This window comes from Sorex fumeus, unplaced genomic scaffold, assembly GCF_029834395.1.
Source record: "Sorex fumeus unplaced genomic scaffold, SorFum_2.1 ptg000019l, whole genome shotgun sequence".
NCBI classification, from domain to species: domain Eukaryota; kingdom Metazoa; phylum Chordata; class Mammalia; order Eulipotyphla; family Soricidae; genus Sorex; species Sorex fumeus.
The window spans coordinates 42309724-42325167 of record NW_026606076.1 but is presented as its reverse complement, the minus strand read 5'-3'; the positions used below and the strand labels follow the sequence as shown (position 1 = coordinate 42325167).

Below are 15444 nucleotides of genomic sequence, written 5' to 3'. Positions count from 1 at the left end.
GAGCACCGCCAGGAGTAATTCCTTAGTGCAGAGCCAGGAGGAACCCCTGAGCATTTCTGGGTGTGGCCCCCAAAGCAAAAAATAAATAGAAAACAAATTAGCCGGAGGAGGCAGGCCCTTTTCAGCCTGGATTTCCAGGGTTCCCCCCCTCCACTCTTCTCCAGGGGTCACACCTTCCCCCACCTCATCCGGTCCTATGTTTGCATTTTAGAAATGGTAATCTTGGGGATGAAGAGATAGTGTGGCAGGGAGGACGTTTGCCTTGCACACAGCAGACCCGGGTTCGATCCCCGGCATCCCTTAGGGTCCCCCAAGCCCACCAGAAGGGATTCCTGAGCGCAGGGCCAGGAGTCAGCCCTGAGCACAGCTGGGTGTGGCCCCAAAACAAAGCCAAAGAAAAGAAAAAGAAAGGAAGGAATAAAGAAATGGCCCCTGGGGGGCTGGAGCAATAGCACAGTGGATAGGGCGTTTGCCTTGCATGGTTCGATTCCCAGCATCCCATAAGGTCCCCCGAGCACCGCCAGGAGTAATTCCTGAGTACAGAACCAGGGATAACCCCTGTGCATCACCAGGTGTGACCCAAAAAGAAAAAAAAGAAATGGCCCCTGCGGTGAGGGGCAGAGGAAGATGATGGGCTCTCTGTCCTCATGGGGCCTCTGGTGCTCAGGGTGGTGGCCGTGGCCGCTGACTCTCCCCTGAAAATGGCATGCCACACACTGGCCCTATAGACCTGAGGGTGCGTGCGCCCCCCTCACCACCACTCCCAATCCCAGCCTGCCCCGGACCGTGGACTCACCCACGCGCTGAATGTCCACATGGCCGCTCTAGCTCTGTCCTCTCGTCCTGCCCGTGGCCTGGCCCACCCAGTCCCTCTCGAAGGCTCTCAGCCATCGAGGGTGGACAGTGGCTGGGCCTGCCTCCGCCCCGCCTTCCCGCCCGCACTGGGCAGGGCCAGCCCTGGCACTGGAGTGAGTGTGATGGACAGAGAGGAACGTCCACAGAGGGGGATCCCCCTTTGGGATGTGGGGCGATGGAGCCAGGAATGAGTGACTGCTGAGTCTCCCGGCTGACCACTCCCCCCACCCCCACCCCAAGGCAGGACTTCGTGCAAACCTGGCCCCGGGGGACCCTGAGCAGTCATCTGGACCCTGGAGACTACTAGTTCTCGGGCTCAGGCAACAGAACCAGGCCTTCTGCCTTTTGTACCAGCTTCCAGGACATTCTCAGAGATGATGGCAGAAGGTCCTCCTCCACGTGGCCCCCGCACCATGGAGAGAAATGGATGGGGACATAGGGTCTGCACCCTGGACATGGAAGTCTTTGCTCTTTCTTGGGGAGGGGGCGGGGAATCACACCCAGTGATGCACAGGGGCTACTCCTGGCTCATGCATTCAGAAATTACTCCTGGCGGTGCTTGGGGGACCCTATGTGATGCTGGGAATCGAACCCGGGTCGGCCACGTGCAAGGAAAACACCCTACCTATCGCTGCTATCGCTCCGGCCCCAGGAGTCTTTGCTCTTGAAACCCTCCAAGGCTCGGTGCCCTTTTCTGTAAGAGGGGACCGGGGGGTACCAGGGACGTGGGCCAGGGGGATGCCCTTGACTGTGTCCTGACACTGAGACAGGTCCCTGGCAATGCATCTGCCAGATTTGCTCTCCAGAGACACAGGAGGACGCAGAAGGCTCTACCCAGCATCCGAACCCGGGGCATCCCATGACAGTGTGTCGTCGCCCCCTGGCCCCTCACCCCAACCCCCCAAGCCGCACCTCTGAATGGTCCCTCTCCTGCTTCTCCCTGCAGGGGCCTGATCACCCTGGGCGGGAACCTCAGCTACGTCCTGGAGCCCATCCGGGGCCTGGGAGCACAGCACCGCCTTTACAGACTGGAACACCTCCCGCTGCCCATCGGCGTCTGTGGGCTCCCAGGCTTCCCAGGCTTCCCGCCACCCGGCGACTCGCACCACCCAGACCCACTGCCCGCCGTCAACCACACCCGGCAGCGCCGACCTCGACCTCGCAGGGTGAGTCTGGCCAGGGAGGCCACGGGTGGCCACGGCCGCCCGCCTCCGCTCTGGCGTGAACACCAGGATGCTCGCTGGCTTAGACGGGGCGACGGCCTTAACCTTAGACGCCAACTTTGCACCATTGGGTGGGAGGGAACCCCTTTCCCCCCACCCCCCAAGGGACAATTTCTCCCTCCCCCCGCTCCATCCTTGGGTCAAACGCCAGATCTGGAGGAGACACGTTTAGTGCCACGTGCTTCCACCCTTGAAACAGGCCCCAACCCCCAGCTCAGGGGGGTGGGTGGGGATCCCCAATGCTCTGGGCATCAGCTTACCCCCACACACCCTGGGTCCTGCTGGAGGATGGAGGACCAACTTCCATCCCCTAGGAGGGGGCAGATTTGGGGGGCTCGCTTCCTTCCTCCCCCAGGGCTCCCCACCGTACCCCATTCCTCACTCACCCCATCTCGCCCGCAGATGAAAAGGGACGAGTTGCACACCACGAAGTTCGTTGAGCTGTACCTGGTGGCCGACTACGCAGAGGTAAGGGTGCCCTGGGCTCTCCACGGCCACCCCTCACTTCAGGGGAATAGGTGGTGGGGAGGGAGGGGGGAGTTTGTGGCTGTCTAGCTGCCGAGGGGACAGGCCACAGCTTTTTCCTCTTTCCACTTGTCCCATGCCCTGGACTTAAGTTCTCTCCGATGCTTCAGAGTTAAGAGGGGGAAAAAAAATTCAAAAAAAATAATTTTTTTAAGGGTCCGGAGTGATAGCACAGCGGGTAGCATGTTTGCCTTGCACGTGGCTGACCTGGGTTTGATCCCTGGCATCCTATATGGTCCCCTAAGTACCACCAGGAGTAATTCCCAAGTGCAGAGCAAGGAGTAACCCCTGAGCATCACTGGGTGTGACCCAAAAACAGCAAAAAAAAAAAAATTTTTTTGAAGGGGACACACCCAGCAGAGTTTAGGGCTTACTGCTCTCGGGGAGGTGGGGTCGCTCCTGACGGTGTTCAGGGCACCCACTTGGGGTGCCAGGGATTGAACCCGTGTGGGCCATGTGCAAGGCAAGCGCCCTCCCCGTTGTGCTGTCTGCCACTCCAGCTCCTCACCCCCTTGAATCGTTGCCTTGTGGGGGACCCTCCTATGGTCCTGTTGATCTGAAACTGAGGATACAAAGTTGGGGGTGGGGGGAAGTCCCTCAGGGGGACGGATCCAGGGTCACCCCCAGACCTAGAGAGCCCCGGAAGCCGTGGGACTGGGGTCCATGCCGACCCCATCCCGAGCTTCTGCCACAGGCAGGTCTGTGAACTTGGCCTTGAAGCCCCCCTTTCTCCGGTTTGGGCCCTGGACGAGCCCCCACACATGCTCATCTCTCTGGGGCATGCTCCAGGCTGTGAGCAATCCAGACCCGCCCGCCTCCGAACACCCAGAAGGTTCCAGGGGCTGCAGCTCAGCTGGGCCTTTGTTCCAGGGGGGGTTGGACCAGGCTGGTGGGTGGGTGTCCCGGAAGTGAGGGGTTGGAGGGGGGGTCTGACACCTGCAAATTAGCTCCAGGCCCCTGGCTCTGCCCTGGCCTAAACCAGCAGGTCCCAGCCCAGCCCCCGGCCGGACCAGCCCCCCACAGCAGGCCTCAGCCTGAGCAGCTCAGCCTCGTCCGGTGCTAGGGGTGAGGGGGAGAGGGCGGGTCCCCGGGGCCCCCCACGAGAGCTCTGAGCCGGGGCAGCGGGAAGAGAGTGGCCCTTGAGCCCTCCTCGAGGCGCCCGGGGGTGGAGGTGAAGGGCCAGCCAGGGCGGGAGGGGACGCGGGGTTCCTTGTCGCAGAAGAGGTTTGTTTGTCGCTAAGGGCTCGGCGGGCCGCGCCCCCACCCTCGTGTTCCGTTTTACTTTGCGGATACTGCAAGGGGGAGCGAGGCGGGCAGCGTACCCCCAGGTCTCTCTCTGCCACATGGCCCAGTGTGTCCCTGCCCGTCACCCCACCCTAACCCCGCCCCACGCCTGGGCACGGCGCCCGCCCGAGTACCCCCGCCTCCACCCCGTGGAGGGGGGGAGCGGGGCTCGCCTGGCGCTGTCTCTGCCCAGCACCTGCACTCGCCTGACCCCCAGGAGGACAGGCGTCGCCCTAGAGTGCCATTCCTGGGACTCATTTCTGGGACGAGGGGAGGCCGCTCGCTCCCCGCATTCCGCACTGGGACCAGAGGGGTGATTCACGCAGACGGGCGGGGTGGGGGCGTACTCACACACGCACTGGGGGTACTTGCACCGGGACATACGGATGCCGAGGGGTAGAGGCCCCAGGGTACAGGCATGGGGGGGGTGCAGACACAGAACGGCTCCTCGAACCCGGGCAGGCAGCCAGAGGCTGTGGATGACTCTGGGGGTGCAGAGGAAACGCGGGTCCCGGCTCCTAGCCCAGCCCCAGCACGGCGCAGCCTGACATACAGTGGGTCCTTCCTGCAGGGCAGTCGGGTGGCTGATTTACAGCCAGGCCCCGGCAGTGGCTGTGGCGAGAGCATCGAAGTCACGTGCCCCGCCGGCCGCGTGCCTGGGGGGAGGGGCGGGGGGGGGGTCTCTGCTGTCCAGCTGGGACCTTGCAGGGGAGACAGAACTACGTGCTGGGCGGCTTGCACGGGCCTCCCGGGGGCCCAGACAGCCAGGGCAGAGGGCAGAGGGTGGGGGGAGGGGGGCTGCACAGCCTCCCACCCTGGTGGTCTAGAAGCCTGAGGGTGGGGGAGGGGAGGGGAGACCTCCACCAACGTGGCCGGCCTCCGTGCGGGAGGTTTCCCTGCCCACTGCGCCGCCCTGCCCCGCACACACGGCCCCAGATTGACGACTACCCCACTGGTCCTTCCCGGAAACTCCAGTTCCTCTCACCCATGTTCCAGACGAGAGAGGGACTCGCACCCCAACAGGCAGGCGGGATCTCGGGGCGCTGGGGCGAGGAGTGGGAATGGGGTGTGAAGAGCATCAGGAAGACGGGGGGGGCCACCAAGGGCTGCGACGCTTCTGGGCCTGGACACCCTCTTAGAGGACACGTCCGACAGTGATGGGCACTCGGAGAGCATGTCTGAGAGTGGCGCTAGCTTCGGCTGCTCCCTCGTCCCCCACTCTGAAGTCCACCGCTGGGCTAGACCCAATGTGCCCAGGAGCCGTGCCCAGAACATCACATTTGGTCCTTTATCTACTTCCACAGGGCGTGGGGGAGGCCTCGTGAGGGGCTGTGACTTGGGCTGGCGTTGGGCAAGTTCACCAGGAGCGTTGCCCCCACGTTCCCCACCCCTAGGGAGTTAGCGGAGGCTCCCCCGGGACTCAGAGGATGGGTTGGTGGGAGGTGGCGGAATTCCCTGTCCCATTGCATGTGACCCTGCCCAGCGCCGAGCTAGTAGCATTTGCGGGGAAGACCGGGATGGAAGGACCCCAACTCTGTGCCTGCCCGCACCCCAGCCAACCCTGTGCCAACCAGGGGACGAGGGCGCATGTTGGAGGGAACTCTGTGCCAATGACCGTGCATCGGAGCCCCGAGAGAAAAGAACTGGGGTGGCGGGTGGGGCCGACACAGCTAGGGGGGAGCCTCACCTGCCTGTCCCACCCCCTGCAGTTTCAGAAGAACCGGCGCGACCCAGAAGCCACGAAGCACAAACTCATGGAGATCGCCAATTACGTGGATAAGGTGAGACCAGGGCCAGGCCGGCAAGGGCTGTGGGGATGTGGAAGGGGTGGTGGGTTGGGCGGGGCACCGAGCCCCCTCCAAGCAGCCTGCCCACCACGGCCTCTCCCTGGAGGTGACCTGGTGTCTTGGTTTGGTTTATTTTTGTGGCTGTTGAGCAATAGCACAGCGGGCAGGGCGTTTGCCTCGTGCGCGACCAACCCGGGTTCGATTCCTCCGCCCCGCACAGCACAGCCTGGCAATTTCCCTGTGGCGTATTGGATATGCCAGAAATGGTAACAACAAGTCTCACGATGGAGCCTACTGGTGTTTGCTGAAGCAAATAGATGAACGACGGGAGGACAGTGCTACAGTGTTACAGTTGTTTTTGTTTTCATTGAATCACTATGAGATACTGTCACAAAGCTTTCGTGTTTGAGTTTCAGTCATACTGTGATCGAACACCCATCCCTCCACCAGTGCTCATTCTCCACCACCAATGTCCTCAGTATCCCCTGCCCCCCTTTCAGTCCTCCCCCTGTCTCCATGGCAGACAATTTCCCCATCCTCCCTCTCTACTTTGAGGCATTATGATTTGCAATACAGATACTGAGAGGCCATCACATTCGGTCCTTTATCTACTTTCAGCACGCATCTCCCATCCTAAACGATCCCTCCAACCCTCATTGGCTTAGTGATCCCTTCTCCATCCCAGCTGCCTTCTCCCCCAGCTCGTTGTTGTTGTTATTTTTGGTTTAGTTTTTGTCTGGGGTCACACCCGGCGATGCTCAGCACTTATACTCCAGGCTCTGCGTTCAGGGATCACTGCTGGCGGGGCTTGGCGGGGGACGGGAGGACCCTATGGGACAAACCCCGGTCAGCTGCGTCCAAGGCAAGCGCCCTGCCCGCTGTCCGTTCGCAAGCTCACAGTGGCTGGCCTGAGCCAGCAGCTTCCCTTCATGCGGGTTATTTTTTTTTTTCTTTTTGGGTCACACCTAGCGACGCTCAGGGGTTACTCCTGGCTCTGCACTCAGGAATTACTCCAGGCGGTGCTTGGGGGAACCATATGGGATGCTGGGAATCGAACCCGGGTTGGCCGTGTACAAGGCAAACGCCCTCCCCGCTGTGCTATTGCTCCATGCGGGTTTTTCTGGTGGAGTTCCTCGCGTGTGGGCTGTGTCCAGCCCCAGGAGCCCAGAGTCCCTTTCTGGTATGACACCTGGTCCCGTCTCATGGAGACAGGAAGTGAGTCCTGGCTTGGAACGGAACCAGCCTCTCAAGCAGACTGTTGCTCAGGCCCCCGAAGTAGAAGTTCTGGACTGTGTCAGTGCTGCTTAGGGAGGCCACACAGAGGGGGCTCGGAGAAGACCCCCAAAATGTTTGCCCTTCCCTGGAACTGACCGGGGCTGCCCAGGTTCTCGAGGGGAGAGTATTGGCGAGTAAGGAAGCGGAACAGACATGCCACCTTTTCTGTTCTTTTTCTTCTTTTTTTCCTTTCTTCTTGGTTGGCTTGGGCACATTTGGAGGATGGCAGGTAATTTTGGGGGAGGGGGAGTTCACAGGACCCCCCACGCCGAGCTCTGGGCCTGCAGGAGCCCGTGGAGGTGGGGAACTGTCCTGGTGGGGAAAACTCGTTTTTCATCTCTTTAGGAGAATAAAGAGGAGAGAACACAGACTTTTTTCTTTTTTTTTTTTTCTTTTTGGGTCACATCCGGCGATGCTCAGGGATTACTCCTGGCTCTCCACTCAGGAATTACTCCTGGCGGTGCTCGGGGGACCCTATGAGATGCCGGGAATCGAACCCGGATCGGCCGTGTGCAAGGCAAACGCCCTCCCCGCTGTGCTATTGCTCCGGCCCCGAACTCAGACTTTGAGAGGCATGCAAGCAAAGTGCTCCTTGCCCCCTCTGCCCCCCGTGGCCATCTGTCTGCCTGGATGGTTCCAGCCAGGCCACCAAAGAACAGACAGCAGCGGGGGGGAAAAGCAGACACTGGCGTTTCCGGGAGTGACAAGGTCTGGGGGCCACGTCCCACCAGTCACTCAGCAGCCACGGCCGCCTCTCGGCATCTGGGAAAACAAGGAAAGTTTATTTCCCGGGGTGGGGCAGGGACCAGGAGGTCCCCCCCCCCCCGCCCCGTTCCCGCTCCCACGGGGACCCCATTGTTCTACAGACCCCACAGGTGGGAAGCTTGGCCGCGTTCCCCCCTCCCCCATTGTGACTGCCTGCAGCTGCTTGGGGGGGGTGTCAGTGAGCGAGTCCCCAGGACGAGAGGCCTCAGTGGCCTCATCATCTCCCCTCGCAACCCCACTGACCAGTTGGGGGTCCTCCCAAAAGCTGCTCAGCCCTTCCCTGGCCCGGAGAGCCAGCAGCTTGGCTGTTGGTGTCAGGCGCAGCTAAAACACAGGCACGCGGCCCCAGAGCGCTGAATCAGCGTGTCCGGCCTGAGACCATTTTTTCCCCCCTCTTCCGCCTGGAGCAGCCAAGTTCCAGTCCCCTGAGAAGCGCGTCTGGCAGGGCCCATTCAAGTTAAGAGCCAGACTCTGTGTTTTCTTAAACGATTGGCCGGACACGAAATGGGAGAAGAAAAATTTCCGCTGAATCTGGAGCCCGCCACGCACCTCCCCCGCTACAGTGTCTGGGAGGAATGAGGGGGGGTCCTTCCACCATCTGGGCATGGAAGGCCTCCAGCACTGAGGGGGTCCAACCGTCTGGGCTCAATCCGGGCTCTCACTGACCCTCCCGCAGAAACCCCTCCCCCCCCCATGCGTGCCCAGGAAGGGCCCTGTCCCATCCATCTGCTTGCAGACACTCACTGCTCACAGGCCGGCTGGGAATGTGGACACACGTCTCCCATGCTCGAGACCCAGATGGACAGGGAGGGTCTTTTCTTGGCCCCTTTAACGGCCTCGCCACTCCCAGTGCCTCTGGCCTGCTGACCGTGCTTAGCCCACAAGGACCTTTTTCTCCCGCGTTGCGTGTTTATAAAGAGGGAGTGGGAAGGATCGTGACCTCCTGCTCGCTTTGGGGGAGTTTTTGTTGTTGTTGTTTAATTTTTAATTTTTATTTATTTATTTGGAGTCAGAGTGATAGCATAGCGAGTAGGGCGTTTGCCTTACACGCAGCCGACCCAGGTTTGATTCCTCCGCCCTTCTCGGAAAGCTACCGAGAGTACTCCACCCACATGACAAAGCCTGGCAAGCTACCCGTGACATACTCTATATGCCAAGAACAGTAACAAGTCTCCCAATGGAGATATGACTGGTGCCCGCTCAAGCAAATCGATGAACAACGGGAGGACAGTGCTACAGTGCTATTTATTTCTTTTTTTGCGGGGGGGGGGGGGTCACACCCAACGATGCCCAGGGGTTACTCCTGGCTCTGCACTCAGGAATTACCCCTGGCGGTTCTCAGGGGACCCTATGGGATGCTGGGAATTGAATCCGGGTCGGCCGCATGCAAGGCAAACGCCCTACCACTCCAGCCCCTAGTTTTTATTTATTTTTATTTTTATTTTTTTAATGCATCACCATGAGGTACAGTTACAGACTTACAAACTTTCGTGCTTGCGTTTCAGTCATACAGTGATCGAGTACCCATCCCTCCACCAGTGCCCATCCTCTACCACCAAAGGGATCCCACCACCTCCACCCCATTCCCGCCCATCCCCCCCACCGCCTCTGTGGCAGGTGGATTCTTTGGGAGAGTTTTAGAAGTCTGGGCAGATCAGCAGGACCCCTGGCTTGAACAGAGGCCTGAGGGCTACAGGGACACTCTCACAGGTGGTAAGACCCGAGCATCCCTGGGTGAGGAAGGGTGCCGCCATCCACTGGGTCCCACCTGTTTAACTTCCAGCAGAACTGGGACAAGGACGGGGATGGGGGGGCAAATCCCCGAGTGGCCCCAGAGTCAAAGCACACAGCTCCCACCACCACCACGTAAAGGAGGTAACCAACAACAGAATCCAGGAATCCCCCAGAGCTGCCAAATGAAAGAAGCCAGATTCAAGTCAGATAGATGATTCCATTCCATTTTTAAGGAAAAGGTCAAGGGCCGGAACAATAGTTTAACGGGTAGGGCGTTTGCCTTGCATAGGCCGGACCAACCTGGGTTCGGTTCCTGGCATCCCATAGGGTCCCCCGAGCACCGCCGGAAGTGATTCCTGAATGCAGAGCCAGGAGTCAGCCCTGAGCATCGCTGGATGTGACCGAAAAAGCCCCTCCCCCCCCCAAAAAAAGTAAAAGGCCAGAAGTAGCAACCAGTCAGAAAGTGGCTCAGGGAGGCCTGGGACTTGGATGTGACTGTGGAACGTGGCCCCACGTGGCCGTGGCCGTAGCCGGCATCTTCCTGCCCTGACAGGTCTTTCAAAGATCCAATTAAGGTTTACAACTTAAAACCGGTTTTTAGAAATTCATGTACAAGAACTATTATTATTATTATTATTATTTGTCTTTTGGGGAGTGTTTGGGGGGGCGAGGGACCACATCCAGTGACGCTCAGGATTTTACTCCTGGCTCCAAGCTAAGGAATCGCTCCCAGTGGGGCTCAGGGGACCCTATGGGGGTGCCCAGAATCGAACCCAGGTCAGCCGCGTGCAAGACCAAGCGCCCTCCCCGCTGTCCCATAGCTACAGCCGACTCGGGCTCCTTTTTTAAGTTGGGGACTTTGGAATCTTAGCAGCGAAGGCCAAGTCTGCGCAGACGTGTCATCACAGATGACGCAGATGGGGCGATCACAGACGTACTGCAAGCCTCAAGCCCGGAGTGGGCCACGACCACGTGTGCGTGTATCCGTGCGTGCGTGCGTCCGTGCATCCTTGCGTGCGTGTGTGCGTCTGTGCATCCTTGCGTGCGTGCGTGAGTGCGTCTGTGTGTGTGTGCATCCGTGCACCTTTGCATGCCTCAGTGCATCCTTGCGTGCGTCCGTGCGTGCGCGCGCACGGGGTTTGCGGCGTCTGGATGACCTGTGCCGCCACGTGTCTTTCCAGTTCTACCGATCCCTCAACATCCGCATCGCCCTGGTGGGCCTGGAGGTGTGGACACACGGCGACCAGTGTGAGGTGTCCCCCAACCCCTACTCCACCCTCTGGTCCTTCCTCAGCTGGCGCCGCAAGCTGCTGACCCGGAAGAGCCATGACAACGCGCAGCTGATCACGTGAGGAGCTTTCCCATAGCTGCCGGGGTGGGGGTGGGGGGTCGGGGCTGCGGGCCTGAGTGTCTCGGACACGACCCTCAAACACAAGTCGCTTCACAGTCTCGAGGGACCCTCAAGATGCCCCTCCACCCCCCCCCACCCCCCACCCTGGCCACCACCACCACCACCACTAACTTCTCCAGAGCCTGGGGCTGATCTCGGTATCTCCTGTAGCGCACAAGCTCGTTATTCTGAGCAGGCTCGAAGAGGGGTCCCGGGGTGACTTTCTCCTGGCTTCTAGGTGCAGGGGGCTGACAGCTTGATGGTAGGGGGGGTGTCCAGGAAGCAGGTGGGACCCAGTGGGAGGGCCCCAAGAAGAAGGAGCCAGGTGGGCCCGGCTGGTTTTCATCACTGACACATGGCTAAGATGCCCAAAGGCCTTTTCAGGCGCCTCACCCCCCCTTATTTTAATTTTTGTTTTATTTTAATGAATGGGGCTGGAGCGATAGCACAGCAAGTAGGGGCGTTTGCCTTGTATGCAGCCAACCCAGGTTCAATTCCTCTGACCCTCTTGGAGAGCCCGGCAAGCTACCCTCACAGCAAAGCCTGGCAAGCTACCTGTGATTTATTCTATATGCCAAAAACAGTAACAAAAAGTTTCACAATTTGTTGTGAGATGTTACTGGTGCCCCCTCTAGCAAATGGATGAACAATGGGAGGACAGTGCTACAGTGCTACATTATAATGAATCTCAGTGAGATACAATGACAGACTTACAAACTTTCATGATTACTTTTCCATCATACAATGATCTCCAGTACCCATCCCTCCACCCGTGCCCATTCTCCATTACCAATGTTCCCAGTATCCCTCCCGCCACCCCCACTTCTTCCCCGCCCCCCTGCCTCTGTGGCAGGCACATTCCCTCTTACTGTCTCTCTCCTTCTGGGTGTTAAGATTTGCAATATAGGCATTAAGCAGCCATCCAGTTTGGTCCATTGTCTACTTTCAGCCTGCATCTCCCATCCCGAGCGAGCCCTGCAACCGTCATTGACTTAGTGGTCCCTTCTCTATCCCAGCTGTTAGGCGCCCTCTTTCACCTGGGTCTTTGCCTCTCCAAATCCATCTCCCAACAGGCCTTTTCTCCTGCTCAAGGAGACAGCGGCTATTCCGTGGCCTGTGCTTATAAAGCGAGACTTTGTTTATTTGTTTGATTTTTTTTTGTTTGGTTGGTTGATTGGTTTGGGGCCATGCCCGCCGAGGCTCAGGGGTCACCCCCTCCCCCCAGCTCTGCACTCAGGAATCACTCCTGGCAAGGCTGGGGAGGGGACCCCTGGGGTGTCGGGAATCGCACCCAGGTTGGCTGCGTGTAAGGCCAGCACCATCCCCGCTGTGCTATCGCTTCACCAAGGTATGACTTAGCACAAGGGAAGCAAGTGTCTTTTTTTGGGGGGGCGGGGGATCATACCTGGTGATGCACAGTGGTTACTCCTGGCTCATGCACTGAGGAATTATCCTGGAGTTGCTTGGGGGACCCTATGGGATGCTGGGAATCAAACCCGGGTCGGCCACTTGCAAGGCAAACGTCCTCCCTGCTGTGCTATCCCTCCAGTCCCAGAAGCAAGTGTCTTGCCTGGCTCTGTCCCCATGGACCTTCCTCTGCACCCGGCCAGGCCCACCGCTGCCATGGGTGGACAACTGTTTGTCCCTACGGAGCGTGCGTGTCCCTCCACGGACACTGGCCGGGAGAACGCAGTCCGCTACGTTCCAGCAGCAGCTGGTGCAGAGACCCATCACTGGGTGGTCATGGTCATGCAGGACCTGATGACTGGCTGCCGGTGGGCTTCCTCTGGACCTAACCCCAGGGAAAGACCCCCCCAGGGGCTGCTGACCTGACCAGGGTCCCAATAGCTCTAGCTCGGGGACCTGAGTGATAGGGCAGCAGGGAGGGCTCTGGCCTTGCACGCCGGCCAGCCTGGGTTCCATCCCTAGCATCCCATAAGCTCCCCTGAGTGCAGAGCCGGGAATAACTCCTGAGTGTTGCCAGGGTATGCTCCAACACCTCCGCCCCCCCAATAAAAAACAATCGCGCAAGCTCAGAAGTCGCTTTCTGGGCCCCCAGCTGCCCGGCTGCATGGACGGGCTCAAGAGCCACATCTGTTTCCTGGGGCCCCCAGGGAGGTAGGAACAAAACATCAGCTTCATCCCTGCCCCCCCCCAACCCCCAGCTGCCCAGTGCCCGCCCGCTCTGGCCACTGACTTGGGAAGTGGCATGCAACCCAGCAGCAGCTGGCGGAAGCGGGTGTGAATCACTCAGGGGTCGGGACCCGTGCCAGCCTGCTCTCTTCCCGCCCGTTTCCTGTGCAGGGGAGCGGCGCAAATCACTGCCCGCCAGGGCCTGGGTGGGGGGAAGAGAGGGAGAGAGAGAGATGGAAAGAGGAGAGGAGAGAGAGAGGAGAGGAAAGAGAAGAGAGGAGAGAGAAAGGGGAGAGAGCGAGAGCGAGAGCGCGCCTTTTCCCAGAGCCGTGGCGGGGGGGCGGGGGTAGTCCCACGTGAGGAGTGACGCCCAAGAGTGCCGGGGTTGGGGGGACACTGTGGCACTGGGGGGGTGCCATCTGCCTCTGGGCACATCGGTCACCTCCACCTTTCCTGTCCCCAGGGGCGTGCCCTTCCAAGGTACGACCATCGGCCTGGCCCCGCTCATGGCCATGTGCTCCGTGTACCAGTCGGGGGGCGTCAGCATGGTGAGTCTCGGCCCTGCAGGCGGGGACGGGGGGTGTCACACATCCCCGCAGACTTAACCATCAGCTTTGAGGGGGAGCGGCATTCCCAGAGAAGCCGTTTGGGAGCCCGGGGCGAGTTTTTGAGTTTTTGGTTTGTTTTGTGTTTTGTGTTTTTTTTTTTTTTTGGAACTCCGCAGGGATCACGTGGGTCCCACCCCCAAACCCGCTGCTCCAGGCCCGGACTGAGGGTCCGAGGTGGGATGGGCGTTGTCTGTGCCCTGGTCACCACCTCCTGGGCATCCCCACTGAGGGTGCGGGAGGGTGGGGACCACAGGTTCTCTGCAGGCGCTCCTGTCTGTTCCCTCACACTGTCACTCTCGAGGGGTGTTGGGGGCGGGGTCAGGGCCGTCGGGGAGGACGCCGCCACCCCTTGACCCGAGCTCTGCCCGGGGCAGGACCACTCCGAGAACGCCATCGGCGTGGCGGCCACCATGGCCCACGAGATCGGCCACAACTTCGGCATGAGCCACGACTCTGAGAACTGCTGCCAGGCCAGCGCCGAGGATGGAGGCTGCATCATGGCGGCCGCCACCGGGTGAGCCGGGGGCCCGGGGGACGGAGGGACCAAGGGAGAGGGACAGTGAGGCCACCAACAGACACGTGCGAGGAAGAGCTCGAGTGCAAGGGTGCGTGTGTGTGTGTGTGTGTGAGAGTATGTGAGTCTAAGCAGGCGTGAGTGTGAGTATGTGTGTGTGAGTGCGTGTGTGAGTGGGTGTGTGCAAGTGTGTGGGAGCGTGGTGGAGTGGGAGTGAACCAGGGGTGTATGTGAGTGTTGATTGTGTGTCCGTGGGTGGGGGTGAGTGTGAGTGGGTGTGAACTGTGGGGTGTATATGTGGGGGTGTGGATATGAGTGTGTTTGGGTGAGTGTGAGTGGGTGTATATGACTGTGGGCATGTGCGTGTGGAGTGTGAGTTTGTGTTGTGTATGTGAGTGTGTGTGAGTGTGAGTAGGTGTGAACTGTGGGTGTATGGCTGTGTTTGTGAAGGGTGATTTTGTGAGTGTGTATGCGAGTGTGTGTATGTGAATGCACGTGAACTGTGTGGGTGTGTATGCGTGGCGTGTGTATCTGAGTGTGTGTTTGGAGTATGAGTAGGTATGAACTGTGTGGGTGTGTGTGACTGTGGACATAATGTGTGGAGTGTGAGCTTGTGTGTGTATGGAAGTGTGTGTGTATGAATATGTGTGTGGAGTGTGTGAGTCTGGAAGTGTGTGTGAGTGTGCATGGGAGTGTGTCAGCATGTGTGTGTGAGCGAGTGTGTGATCATGTGTGTGAGTGTGTATATGGGAATGTGTGAGCGTGTATGGGAGTGTGTGTGTGAGCTTGTGTGTGAGTGTGTATAGGAGTGTGAGTGTGTGTATGTGAGTGCGTCAGTGTGAGTTGGCTGCGTGTGCAGTGTGGCCCCAGCCTGCAAACACAACAGGCCCAGCCTGGGGAGGATGTTGCAGCCTCTCCTGTCGGTTTTGGGGAGAGCAGGGCTGGGGGCCTGGGGGGTGCCCCCAGCCCTTGGGCCTTACCCCTACCCGCTGCATCTGTGTGCCCCTCAGCAGAGAGGGGGGCAGTGCCGAGACCCCCGGTGCATGCAGACCCCCGGGGCGGGGCGGGGAGCGGAGAGCAGGGAGGGGGTTGGCCCGGCTGGTCACCCATCCGCCGAGGCTCACCCCAACCTCCCTGCCCGCCCGTGTCCCCCCCAGCCATCCCTTCCCCAGGGTGTTCAACAACTGCAACCGGCGGGAGCTGGAGCGCTACCTGCTGTCGGGCGGGGGCATGTGCCTGTCCAACATGCCGGACACCAGCACCATGTACGGCGGCCGCAGGTGCGGGAACGGCTACCTGGAGGAGGGGGAGGAGTGCGACTGCGGTGAGGAACAGGTGAGGCCGGGCCCTG

The 15444-nt window shown here is 59.9% G+C and overlaps 1 protein-coding gene across 1 annotated transcript in view; it reads left to right on the top strand.

Annotated features, from left to right (window-relative positions):
- Nucleotides 1–15444, top strand: part of ADAM19 (ADAM metallopeptidase domain 19) — a 33778-nt gene that overhangs the window by 6221 nt on the left and 12113 nt on the right. Inside the window, exons 4-10 of the mRNA XM_056113054.1 lie at nucleotides 1802–2021; nucleotides 2481–2546; nucleotides 5597–5668; nucleotides 10630–10796; nucleotides 13435–13519; nucleotides 13954–14093; nucleotides 15251–15428. Coding sequence (XP_055969029.1) covers nucleotides 1802–2021; nucleotides 2481–2546; nucleotides 5597–5668; nucleotides 10630–10796; nucleotides 13435–13519; nucleotides 13954–14093; nucleotides 15251–15428 — 928 coding nt within the window. The remainder of the gene's footprint in view (nucleotides 1–1801; nucleotides 2022–2480; nucleotides 2547–5596; nucleotides 5669–10629; nucleotides 10797–13434; nucleotides 13520–13953; nucleotides 14094–15250; nucleotides 15429–15444) is intronic.